The sequence below is a fragment of the Fukomys damarensis genome, unplaced genomic scaffold (genome assembly GCF_012274545.1).
Source record: "Fukomys damarensis isolate Sample0158 unplaced genomic scaffold, DMR_v1.0_HiC HiC_scaffold_10, whole genome shotgun sequence".
Classification (NCBI taxonomy): Eukaryota; Metazoa; Chordata; class Mammalia; order Rodentia; family Bathyergidae; genus Fukomys; species Fukomys damarensis.
In genome coordinates, this window is record NW_022900922.1 from 12,621,481 (window position 1) to 12,635,270 (window position 13,790).

General features: G+C 35.7%; 1 protein-coding gene across 3 annotated transcripts in view; it reads left to right on the forward strand.

The window, feature by feature from the left end:
- Positions 1-13,790, forward strand: part of Arid4b (AT-rich interaction domain 4B) — a 146,675-nt gene that overhangs the window by 117,371 nt on the left and 15,514 nt on the right. For all 3 annotated transcript variants that reach the window (XM_010621972.2, XM_010621970.3, XM_010621973.3), the window contains 3 exons: positions 4,680-4,764; positions 7,369-7,567; positions 11,622-12,830. In XM_010621972.2, coding sequence (XP_010620274.1) covers positions 4,680-4,764; positions 7,369-7,567; positions 11,622-12,830 — 1,493 coding nt within the window. The remainder of the gene's footprint in view (positions 1-4,679; positions 4,765-7,368; positions 7,568-11,621; positions 12,831-13,790) is intronic.

The window sequence follows — 13,790 nt, forward strand, 5'->3', positions numbered from 1 at the left end:
TTTGGTGGTACCGGGGATCAAACTCGGGTCCTTGCGCTTGTGAGGCAGGCCACTGAACTGCTGAGCTAAATCCCCGGCCCCTTCAGTGTTATTTTTGAGAAAAGTTCTTGCTAAGTTGTGCAGGCTAGTCTTGAATCCGAGATCCTCCTCCCTCAGCCTTCAGCTTCCTGAGATGCTGGGCTGGATTATTTGCTTTACCCTTTCTAGTAATTTTAATTTTTATGGTATTCAAGATATTTGAACTTGAGGTAAATTTTCCCTCTTTTTTTATCTGCATTGATTACTTTATTATGCCTAAAGTAAATATGTTATAGTGTCTTTAAACATTTATTAATATACTGTGTAAAACATTTAAGTTTACAAACTATACAGATCAACTGTAGCTTTTTGTTGTAATTCTGAACTATATTCCCTTCATTCTAGTCATCTTTATTGGTATTTGATACGGAATTAGAAATTTTCCACTAATACTGCTTCTATTTGTAAAGTAACTGGTACTAAAATACTTATACTATTTTTTTGTCTTTTATATGTACTTGTTGGGGTCCATCCCTTTCTCTCACCTTTCCTTCTTCCTTCCCTTGCATCTTCCTCCTTCCACCTTTCTGCCTCCTTCCCTCCCCTCCCGTCCCGCCGCGCCTTTTGACTTGATCTCTTGTGTTTCCCAGGCTGGCCTCAGAATCCTGGGCTCAAGGGACATTCTTGCCTAAGCATCACCATGCCCTGCTCTTTCTTTCACAATTTAATACTCTGTAGAGAATGTTGACTTTTGGGGACTTGATTTTCATTCCCACAGGAATATTTCTTCTTTGTTCTTTGGAAATATTCTGTAATGAAAATAAATATAAATGTTAGATATTTATATACTGTCTCATGTTTAAGTAGATCTATATCCGATTATAGTAATCATTTTATTTTCCTTGTAAAACTGGTCAGGCAATACCAAAAAAAAACCCCAAAAGCCTCATTGTGTTTTGGAATATTTGCCAATATGTTTATATCCATGATTTCAACCTCTCTCTCTTTTTTTTTTGTTACCAGGGATAGAACTTTGGACCTTGTGCTTGTGAGGCAGGCAGTGGCACCACTGAGCTAAATCCCTGGCCCTTCAACCTCTGTATTTTTTTAAGAGAGTTGTAATTTGAACAAAATTTCCTCAATCAAAATTCTCATCCATTTTCACCTGTTCTTCCTCCTCAGTGTGCAGTTTAATGAAGCTTGCTGGTCTCTGGTCCATTCTTCCTCCTTATGTTTACTATGAATAGGACCTGGAATGCCTGCCCTTCACCATCATTCCAATAGTGCACTGTTTTATCAAGCAGTTCATTTCCTAGTGTCTTAATTCTCTGCATAGTGCTTTTTGGAAATCCTGTAATACTTGCAAGGTCTCTTTGCTTTTATTGTTGGAATTTTAGTCTGAAATAATATATGGATAGATCTTTTTTTGTGTGTAGGGAATTGAACTCATGATCTTGTGTTTGCGAGGCAGGTGTGGTGCCACAGCTAAATCCCCAGCCCTATATTGATAGGTTTCAGAACTAGAATATGCCTTTAAAAATCTATATGAAACCTACTAGCTACAATAACCATAAAAATATTTTAGTGCATTTTATAAAATGTTCATAAATTGTCTAAGAGAAATCTGAAAGAATAATGTTGATATAAGGGAATATCTGAGGAAAAAAGCACTGAAAAGTAGAATGGAAAGAAACTAAGTAATAAAGGTGTCACAATATTAGCTAATATTTATAGATTAAAATTACCATGTATTTATTCTTAAAAGGAAATAGGACCTGGGCATTTTTATGGGAGAACCATACAGAATATTTAATGAGAATTGTAAAATGAAACTGTTATCCAGGATGATATAAGACCATTGTGTTGAATTACTCCTATTCATATATTGTACTTATAGCTATTGATGTAATTTGTTTCGTCTTACTCCGGGGTATGCCTTTTTTCCATGATTCTGCCTGGTTTAATGCTCTTTCCACATCTTAACTCACTACTTATATTCTCTGACAACCAGTCCTCATATACTACCCTTATTTTATAATTGGAAGAGAGGAGCAAACTGTTACCATATAGCATTTTTACACTATGCAGCTTGGGCATGGGTCTCAGCCTGAACAATTTCCTGTATTTCTTTTTTTTGGTTGTTTTGTTTGTTTGTTTTGAGACAGGGTCTCACTATGTAGTTGAGACTGACCTGGAACTCACTATGTAGCCCAGGCTGGTCTCTTCCTGCCTCAGACCCCGGAGTGCTGGGATTACAGGCATGAGCCACCACACCTGGCTTACCTTTATTTCTTCTACTTTGTTTCTAAGAGAATTTAAGCAGCATATTTTATCTCTGACTAAGAAAGACATCTTTTCCATCTATCACAGTAACATTTTATCCATAAGATAGTAACTTTGTTTTTGTTTGAAGTGTTTGGAGCTCTATGTAAAATGTATAATATCACGATCATATTCTTAAAAGTTACAGTTTTACCCTAAAGTGAATTATTCATGTCTTAACTCTAATTCATATTTATTCAACACAAGTGAAATTGAGCCTTTTATGTGTTGATAGTAAAAATATCTGATATAAAACTTGCTATGGTAGCTGATAAATTTTGGTTAAGAAAGGTAAAAAACTAGGGCTGAGGACATATCAGTGTTAGAGTGTTTGCCTGGCATGATTGAGGCACTGGGTTATACTCCTAGTACCAAAAACAAAAAGAAAAGAAAGCTAAAAACTGTTTATTTAGTTTACATTAATATTATTTGTACCCATTATGAGTGTTTTTCAGTCTACCATAAAAAATAGCTTGTTTTGATTTGTTTTAAACACAGTTCATAGCAGTGACTTCTTCCACAAGTATATTCCTACAGAGCTACTTCTAGGAATTTACAGTGAACTTTCCCAGAGGCATGAATGTTTTCTGTTAATTTTCCACCGTCTTCTAAAGTTTGGAAAGAACTAAAGTGCTTTCTTTTATCTCTTCTTTTTTTCCATAGTCGGGGCTCTGGAAAAAGCGTTGTGCATGAGCAGGCATTCTACCATTTAGCTATCCCTAAGCCCTTAATGTCTTTTCTTAAGCATAATGCAGTTTTTGGTATTTCTGAGATAAAATATACCACAAATGTGTAGGTAGATATTAGTGTATCAGTGTAAGTACCAAAAGGAAGCATAATAATTTAAATCTTTCCAAAGTACTATCATTGCTCCTCAAAAAAATCTCACGTGAGGACCCAGGATTTTTAGCTCAGTGGTGCTGCTGTCTGCCTTGCAAGCGCAAGGTCCCGCGTTTGATCCTCAGTACCAAAAAAATCTCATGTGATATGAAATCTTACTTTAAAATTTTTGAATGCAGTCTTAACAGAAATAAACTCACTGTGATGTTGAGAATGGCTTGATCAGAGCCACATAACGAGTGAGCAGCGATTGTTAGGACTTTCCAGAGCTCATTTCATTCCTGTCTCTGTCCTCTCTTCTCATCTTGTCCCTCAGCAGTTTGTGCTAAATAAAACCTTGATATACATAATCCCTTGCATGGATTTGAATCCTCAGCTTTACTATAGCCAGTGAATAATTTACACCAACAGTGTAATACTTTACCTAGGAGTTGCTTGAGATGCTTTTTAGCCCTGTGGTAGCATATGAATATAATTTGCTAGTCCAGCGATGACTCAAGTAATTTACTTCTTGGTTTGAGGCCTTTGTTACTTTTTATTTAATACCTCTAATAATTAGGATATTTTAATTTAAAACTTTTTTCAGATGTTCGTTTTGTTGAAGTATCAGTGGTGAGTGTAAAAAACATTCAGTGAGCGGCTAGGGATTTAGCTGAGTGGTTCTGTCACCTGCCTCAAAAGCACAAAGCTCAAGGTCCTGAGTTCAATTTCCAGTACCAAAAAATAAAAAAAGTCAGTGAATTTTTTTGTTTTCCATAGTAAATGATAGGGCTTTAGAGTGCAAAGAGAATGACTCAGTTGTTAATGTTTCTTCTATCTCGGTTTTTACAAAAGTAAACTTGACATTCTTGTCAAATAATCAAATAACTTTATTATGGTCAGTAGTAACTTGAACCCTGTGATTAAATGATTAAAGGCTGTCAGTATAGGATTGAATGGTCATTAGAGCTTGAATGATGCTCAACTGTACACACAGGAAGGAAGCATTTAGAATACTGAAAACTTCATAACACTAATGTTTTCTCTAATATTTAATGAGCAGCCATTTTTTCCTGGACAATTTTTTCATGAGGCTTTTCTATCATACAGTCCTTTATAAACGTATATATAATAGCTTACCTTAGCTTTCTGAATGGTCTGAAGAAAAAATTGCTTACCTATGGTTTAAGAACAAAAAAGTGTAGAAAATACTGTGATTTAAAAAAAAAAAAAATGCATTGTACACATTTGGTTTCTCTTCCACAAGTCAGAGTAAGGATTGAACCTCAATGAGTCAAGAGGTCTTGGCTCAGCCAGTAGCTAACATTATGACCTTGGACAAGTCAATCCAGTTGTCTGGGCCTTGATGACGTATTCATCAAATCTGGAAATTGAACTAAGTGATCTCCAAGATCTTTTCTGATTCTAAAATGTTATGACATTATATGTGAATTTCCCTTTAATGTGGCATACCTTTGTCTTGTATATGTTGTGCATATTTATGTTTCCTTTTATTTTAGATACGATGAATGGATTAAAGCAGATAAAATAGTAAGGCCTGCAGATAAAAATGTGCCAAAGATAAAACATCGAAAGAAAATAAAGGTAAGTGCTGATTTTGCTGTACACTCTTAAAGAATTTTTCCTCCCAAATGAAGCAGTTAGCGTTAGAATCTCTTGAAATTTGTCAGATGCTAGATATGGTTATAATTAGTTTTGTCAGTTTGTGGAAAACATTTTAGAAACATTGCTAAATGCCATGGTGAATGTAATCATTATGTATTACAAGCACATACTAATAAAAAAAAAAGAGAGACACTGTGTAGTGATGGTGGTTCATGCCTGTAATCCCAGAATTGGAGAGTCTTGGGCAGGAGGGTCACCATGAATTCAAGACTAGCCTGAACTACATAGCAAGACCTTGTCTCAAAAAATAAGAAGGCATTGCCAAATGATCCTTGAGGCCTTTTTAGACCCATTGTTGTGTAAAGCCACCCATCCAGATTGCATCTGCCCATTTCAGTCTTTTCCTGTCCCTCTGGTCCCCAACTAGGAGCAGTAAGGCAGTGTGGCTACGAGACATGAGTTACTGTCATAGATAGTAAATCCACGACATAAGAAAAGGTGTCTGAAGGCAGAAGAGAGCCTAATAAGGTTTTTTTTCTCTTGATCTTTAGGTGATTGTATAGGTAGGGGCTTAGCATGTGTTAAGACTCATTTATTCTTTAGTCATGTGTAAATGAGATCTTTCTCAGTGCTTGGTTAGCAAGCGGACCATTAACTAAAATTTCAAATTCTTAATCTTTTCAATACTTTAGTATGTATATTTGACATGCATAATACTTCTGATTTTCAGTCTTCATATTTAATGTGAGGAGCTGTTTACTTACCTGCCTGCCAAATGATAACCCTAGTAATCCCAGATACTGAAAGCTTTTGCCTGTAGTGATTATTCTTTTTTCACTATGAAACTGTGTCCATGTTTTAAAAATTTTAGTATACTAACCCAATATTTATAAACTAGGACTTCTTAAACTCCTTTACATCTTCATCCTTAGACATCACTGGAAAATAATGTAGATCATGCTATATTTAGCATTAATTTTACTTACTGGAAGAGTATTTTTTGTAGCACTAAAAAAAATAAATAGCCCATGTCTTCATAAAGCAAGTTTTGCTGCAGTATTGTTCAGGTAGAAGATGGGTCAAGGAGGCCTGAGGATTTAGCTCAGTGGTTCTACTACCTGCCTTGCAAGCACAAGGTCCTATGTTTGATCTCCGGTATCAAAAGAAGTCAAGGGTGGGAGATGCAATATTAGAATATTTATGTAAGTTTTTCTAAATATTTGTCTCTTTTCCCTTCTTGATACTTCTCCAGGCTTGTTATGACCTCTTTCTGGTCATAAGGGAAGAGATACATGAATTTTAAAAAGGCTTCTAGGTCTGACATTGCACCTCCTGCACTCACTGTGTCTGATCTTACTCTGCAAGCCACTAATAAAGTGGCTCCTTTGACTGCCACTAAAAGCCATGGCAGTTCAGCAGTACAGTGCCTGCCTGGCAAGCGTGAGGCCCTGAATTCGATTTCCAGTACCAAGAAAAAAAAAATGCCATATTTGTACTTGGACTTGAATGGATTATTTCACTTTTCAGCACGTATGATAGATTTTGTACCCTGGGATAAAATAAGCTGTGAGAAGGCTTTAACTATCAGTTACTAATGATAGCCTGTGGAAGTCTGTCTGCGTTTACAAGCTTTCCTGGTTTATTCTCACAGCTAAATTTACTTGCCCTAAGGCAGTGGCTCCCACCCTGGAATTTATATCAGAATTACTTGGAGAACCCCTTAAAACTCAGATTACTTAGTCCCTTCCTAAGTGTTTCTAATATAATAGATCTCAGTTTGGTTCAAGAATTTGCATTTCTAACAAGTTCCAGGAAAATGCTAATGTCCCTGGGGCTAGGGACCACCTTGGAGAAAAATTGACTTCTCTGCATCTAGAGTGATACTAGCTATATACATACTATCTTTAGGAGAATTGTGAAGATAATCACTCAAATTTTTGTAATCTTTATAATAGGACTTCAGAATTTCTGTTAATTCATGCTTCAAAGAGCTGTATACATTACATTTTTTTCACTAAATTCTTTTGAAAGAAATTCTCAAAATTGTTTCCAAGAAATAGGTTAGCCTTGCTTGGCTCAACTATTTGTAAATAGTTTGGGAAAATTTCATATATTTTTCCTGAAACATTAAATTTTCGGTGAGCTGGGAAAGTTGCCCTGTCTTGATCTCATGTAAGATCCTTTTGGTCAGTTTGTTTCAGTTGTTGAAAGTATGGAATATTGTCATTCCCATTTCATATTTCATAATGAGTGTGTTAAATTTTAAGACAAGCAGGTTGTAATTGTTTCTTTTTGGGTAAATACTTAATTTGAAATTACTGAATTTTCAAGTAATTTGTAACATTATTAGCAATATATATGTTTTTTGGTCTTGATTGTTAAATTTGATTCCACTGTTAAGTTATATATACAAAAATCTCTTTCTTATCCTATAGTATTTTCTTAATAAAAACTTTCATATTCTCTGTTAAATAGCTAACAGTATATTCTATGACTTAGAACTAGAAATGATATTAACTGTTATTAATAAATACCTCATGATAAATATGGCTGACATAAGATATTTTTTCTTCTTTAACCCAGAATAAATTAGACAAAGAAAAAGACAAAGATGAAAAATATTCTCCCAAAAACTGTAAACTCCGGCGCTTGTCAAAACCACCATTTCAGACAAATCCATCTCCTGAGATGGTGTCCAAACTGGATCTTACTGATGCCAAAAACTCTGATGCAGCTCATATTAAATCCATAGAAATTACTTCTATCCTTAATGGACTTCAAGGTAAATGAAACATTCTGTTGCGTGCAAGTATTTGGTTTTAGTTTCTGTAAGTCAATTTCTATAATGGTAATTCAGTGGTGGCAGATTGTTTTTTAAATAGAACTTTGTTTTCTCTGTTATTAGTAGATCAAAGGGCACCAGTAAATTTTAGTTAAGTTTAATATTCAACTTAGAGCACCTATCACTGTTTTGTTCAGACACCATCCTTTCTGTTGCCATCGAAAGTGTAGTTTGTGTTATATAGTATCAGATTATAATACTAAATTGACAGTTTTTTGTAAAGAACACTAAACTTTGCATCTATTATCTCTTATGACAGCTTATGGCTTAGTACTCTATGTAAAGCAGAGTGAAATAGGTATCAAGTAATACAAACAATGACTGGTGGAGACTTATTAAATCTGATAAAAGGTGGGGATATCTGATCTGCGACTTAAGTAAAAGAATGTATGTCCTTAAAGTTTACATTGCTTATGACTTGGCTTTGGCTTTTGGATTTTATTTTAAACGTAGTGAAAATTGGTTCATGTGCCTTGTTTTATTTAGGTATTTACATGAATTTGTTTCATAAACTAAATGCTGTACAACATTCTAAAATAGATTTTTAAGAATCTCCTAATGTATCTTTCATATAGATAGAATAGTATGTATATAAAGAACAACAATATAAATAATAGTACATATCCCTGTTGGGAGCAGATAGTATTTACTTAAAAGTATTTGGAGCTGAGATTTAACCAGGAGCTTTTGCACTGAACTACACCCCCAGATCCTTTTTTTTTTTTTTTTTTTTTTTTTTTTTGAGACCTAGTCTCACTAAGTTGCCCAGGCTCTATCTTGCAACCTTCCTGCCTAAGCCATTGGTGTGTTGGGATTATAGGTTTTTAACACCATCCTTGGCTTTATAGCTCTTTTTTTTTTTTTTTAAAGGAATTTGTCTTAGTTACTTTACTCTCATTGCTGAGACAAAATACCTTGCACCTAAAGTTAAAGGGAAAAAGGTTTGATAGCTTACAGTTTTAATCTGTAATTGACTGGCTCCAAGGCAGAATGGCGTGCCGGACAGGCATTGCAGAGGAGAAACAGTCATGGCAGGTGGAAGGTAGCAAAGCAAGAGACAAGAAAAACTTCTTTCCCTTATATTGTATATAGGCTACTAGAATTAGTGTGATTCCAAGCCAGTCAGTTTAGTAATTACCTGCCTTAATCCTAGCAGTGCACCATGAATCAGTCATGCACTATAGATTCAGCTACATCTGAAAAGATCCCAGCTATGACTGCATGAGGTCTTGGAGGGACATCTAAACAAAGCCCTAACAGACTGATTAAACTATAAATGTGTATATTCCTAAAGATGACATTGTTTGCCTTTTTTTTAACTGAGCTCCAAGTGTAAGCCTAACTTTGCAATAAAGTGTAGATGAAGGCTCCCTGAGAATGCTCTCTGAATAGTCTTTACATTGAGTTCTAATTCAGATTCAGCTTCTCTGAGAGTTTACAAAAGCATCTGTATTGAATTCAGTAGGACAAGGTCATGTGTGAGTTATGAGAAACATAGATGTTCCCCACAATTAGAATATCTGACAGAGTTGTAGTGGATGACTAGTGAAAATGTGCTGTAGGAGTGGTAGTTTGTGCTGCATTTTCTCATTTGATTATTTTTTATACTTTTGGTACTGGGGATTGAACTCAGACCCTTGTGCTTGCAAGGCAGGTGGCGAAATCACTGAGTGAAATCCCCAGCCCGCATTTTCTTATTTGAAGATTATAGAGATTGACTTACAGCTTTCAGAAGTTGATCAGAATTTTTGGGGTGGCTGAAATGATATCAGTTGATCAAGGTAGAAATACATAAGACGTAGAAAGAAGAGTTGGAATATCATTAGCACACAGTTAAAGAATTAAAACACCAGGACAGTAACCTGGTTCAAAACTATACAATGTGTGATAGCAGGCAGTTTAATGATAGCCTTCTTTGTGACTGACTCTGGAAATAGCACTGTGCTAGTGTGATCTGATTTTCTTCTACATCTAATTCATAGCTCTCTTCCTGAGGAAGACAGATTTCATTCTATGAATAGAGAGGGAAGAAGAGAAGAATAGATAGATGGAGGGATAGGTGGATAGATCCATTCTAGGGCTCTCTTACCATGTTGGAATTTCTTCGTTTTTGATGTCTCAGTTTCCTTCCACCCCAGTGTCATTTTGATGGAGGACTAACACTTAAGGACAAGTATAGGAGAGAGAAGGTAAATTTTTAGACACTCCGCAAATAATATTTATTCTACAGTTTATTCTATTTAAAGATTAGTGTTACCTGCAGGTATAACAGAATACCATGGCTTTTAATTTATATATATAAAAAAAAAGATAATCATTTCTTACAGTTCTGGAGGCTAAGTGTAATGTCAGGGTGCTAACATCTGGTGAGATTCTTCTTGCTGTGTCCTAACATGGCAAGGGTGTCATGTGATGAGTGAGCACTTGAAAACATTGGTGATTGAGAGTGCTCACTTTTATAATAAATACATTTAAGCAGGTAACTAGCCCAGTCCTGTGTTAATGGCATTGATCCGTTCACAAGTAAGGAGTAGAGTCCTCAATTCCTAATCATATCTTGTTTTTTTTTTCTCCTCCCCTCAGTACTGAGGGTTGAACTCAGGACCCTGCACTTGCCAGGAAGGTGCAGTGCTAAATCCCTGATCTCCAGTCACATCTTTGTTTGTTTTTGAGTACTGGGGATTGAACTCAGCTCCTTGTGCCTGTGGAATCACTAAGCTAAATCCCCGGCCCTCGCTGATCACATTTTTTTTAAATTTGTTTTTTTGGTTTTTTTGAAACAGGGTCTCACTTTATAGTAGAGACTTACCTGGAACTCACTATGTAGCCCAAGCTGTTCTCGAACTTGCAGCGACCCTCCTGCCACAGCCTCCCAAGTGCTGGGATTACAGGCCTGCACCACCATGCCTGGCTCCCTAATCACATCTTCAAGGACCAACTCCCATTGTCAGAGTGGCAATTAGACTTCTATTTGAGTTTTAGAGAAGACATTTAAACATAGTGGCTAGGTTAGAAGTTATCTTATTTTATTGTCATTGTTAATTGCTTTTTGCTTCCAGTGTTGCTTCTGTGAAGTCCAGAGCTCTTCAAATTCCAGAATCTTTGTCCATGACTTGTTTTATTGTTATTTGGATATCCCCCCATCTCAATTTTTTTTTTTTTTTTTTTTTTTTTTTTTTTTTTTTTTTTTTTTTTTTTTTTTTTTTTTGTTTTTTGTTTTTTTTGTTTTCTGGGTGTTTTTTGGTACTGGGGATCGAACTTGGGACCTTGTGCTTGCAAGGCAGGTGGTGGAACCACGGAGCTAAATTCCCAGCCCTCAATTCTTTGTTTTTAATGTCCTAGAATTTCACAATCAGATAAGCCTTTTTGTGAGTATATTTTCATCATGTATGTATTTACTTGATAGAATCTTGTGTATGTGTTCAAGGGAGTTTTCAGGAATGATTTTATTTGCTTCTCTATATTTTACTGGTGTCTTATTCTTAGTCATTTACTATTTTAATATACTATTTTCGGGACACTAGCTTTTCTTTAAATTTTTTTTTCTTTTTACTTTAATTGGTGTTTTTTACTTTTTACTATATTTTTTTTGAAATTTCCTGTACTTTATCTTCTGGTCCTTTACATGGACTTCAAGAACTCTTTATTTCCTGCATACTTTTGTACCATATTCTACTCATGTAAATTTGGAAGTTTTTTTCCTTGTTTCATAATCTCCTTTATTTTTGAGGAATAGTTTACATAGTAAGTCAAATTCACAACTTTTATGGTTACAATATTGAGTTTTGGCAAAAGGTAGTAGTGTAATTACTACCATGACATAATAATAGAACATTTCCATCTTGGGAAATCTTAATCTCTTTGATATTTACTTTCTTCACCGGTAAAGTGGGATAAAAGCTAGCAACCTGGGATGGCTATAAACATAGTAGCTATTATGTAAGATGCAAGGGCACATAGAAAAATTACATTTTTCTTCCCTCTTATTTTGTAGCTTCTGAAAGTTCTGCTGAAGACAGTGAGCAGGAAGATGAGAGAGGTGATCGGGCCATAGATAATAATGACAAAGAGGAATCTAAAATGGATCATTTGACCCATACCAGAAATGAACTTATTTCAAAAGAAGAACAGAACAGTTCATCTTTACTAGAAGAAAACAAAGTTCACACAGATTTGGTAATATCCAAGCCAGTGTCAAAGTCTCCAGAAAGATTAAGAAAAGATATGGAAGGAATATCAGAAGATAGTGATTATGAAGATGAAGATGAAGTCACAAAAAAAAGGAAGGATTTCAAGAAGGACACAACAGATAAATCTTCAAAGCCACAAATAAAACGTGGTAAAAGGAGGTACTACAATACAGAAGAATGTTTAAAAACTGGATCACCTGGCAAAAAGGAAGAGAGACCCAAGAGCAAAGAATCACTTTGCATAGAAAACAGCAGCAACAGCTCTTCAGATGAAGATGAAGAAAAATCAAAAGCAAAGATGACACCAACTAAGAAATATAATGGTTTGGAGGAGAAAAGAAAATCGCTACGGACAACTGGTTTCTATTCAGGATTTTCAGAAGTGGCAGAAAAAAGGATAAAACTTTTAAATAATTCTGATGAAAGACTTCAAAATAGCAGGGCTAAAGATCGAAAAGATGTCTGGTCAAGTATTCAGGGACAGTGGCCTAAGAAAACGCTGAAAGAGCTTTTTTCAGATTCTGATACTGAGGCTGCAGCTTCCCCACCCCATCCTCCTCCTGAAGAGGGAGTAGCAGAGGAGTCATTGCGGACTGTGGCTGAAGAGGAGAGCTGTTGTCCCAGTGTTGAGCTAGAAAAACCACCACCAGTCAGTGTAGATAGTAAGCCCATTGAAGAAAAAACAGAGGTCAGTGACAGAAAGGCAGAATTTCCAAGTAGTGGTAGTAATTCAGTGCTAAATACCCCTCCTACCACACCTGAGTCGCCTTCATCAGTCACTGTAACGGAAGCCAGTCAGCAGCAGTCTTCTGTCACAGTGTCAGAGCCCCTGGCTCCAAACCATGAAGAAGTTCGTAGTATCAAGAGTGAAACTGATAGCACAATTGAGGTGGATAGTGTTGCAGGAGAGCTCCAAGACCTCCAGTCTGAAGGGAATAGTTCGCCAGCAGGCTTTGATGCAAGTGTGAGCTCCAGCAGTAGCAATCAACCAGAACCAGAACATCCTGAAAAAGGTGAGGAGGAAAATGTCTAAGTTGACTTATTTTTGGATTTTACCTCTTAAGGTCTCAGTGGTTTCATCATATATCTTGTAATGTGAAACATAGGTGGCATACTTGTGTGAACACAGTAAAAGTGGAAATTTGGAAGGTAATTTGAATAATAGTAGCAGAATGCATTTAAAACCTTGAGAAAGCTTTAATGTCCTGTACCCGAACTGTCCATGACATTTCAGCTGGACCAGAACACATGCTTAGAAATTACACGTAGGCCCAAAGCCCAACCTGTTTGAAAAGTCATTATATGCACTGGTTGACTATATGGCATAAGCAGCTTAAGTGTATTTCTGTAACATTGTTTTTGCAATTGTAATGTGCAGTTTCTCACAAACATTTTGATTTATTGACAGACCCCTCCACCCTTAACCAAATACTGTATGTAGGGGTTTGGAGCAACCACAACTGTCCAGGCACTGCTTTCCTCAGACAACCGTGTCAAACTGATTTTCAAGCCTGACTAACTTGTGTGAGTTTGTAAAGGAATTTGATGCTTTCTTAGATACATAGCTTCCAAATTGAAGGAACAATGTGTATGTTAATTACCTGCAGTAATACTTTCTTCATTTTCTGTGAAGAAATTAAAGGTGAAAATTAAAATTATATTTTTCCAAAAGTATTATTGCCTTCTGATGGTGCCAAGGCTGTACTGTCATCATTTTTCTTATAAACCACTTGCTCAGGTGTTTTTAAATCTATGTACTCTAGGCTATCACTTGGCTTTGAAACACTTTTTCATTGTAAAGACAGAGTACTAGGTACAAAAAAGAATATGAGGTACTCTTGTTTAGGGTAAGAATGAACATCTGCTTTATTAAATTAAAGCATCATTCTACAGAAGTTTTTAGAATTTATATCGCTAGAAATAAATACTCCTGTACCTTTTTTTCATGCTTTTTTTTTTTTTTTTTTTTTTTT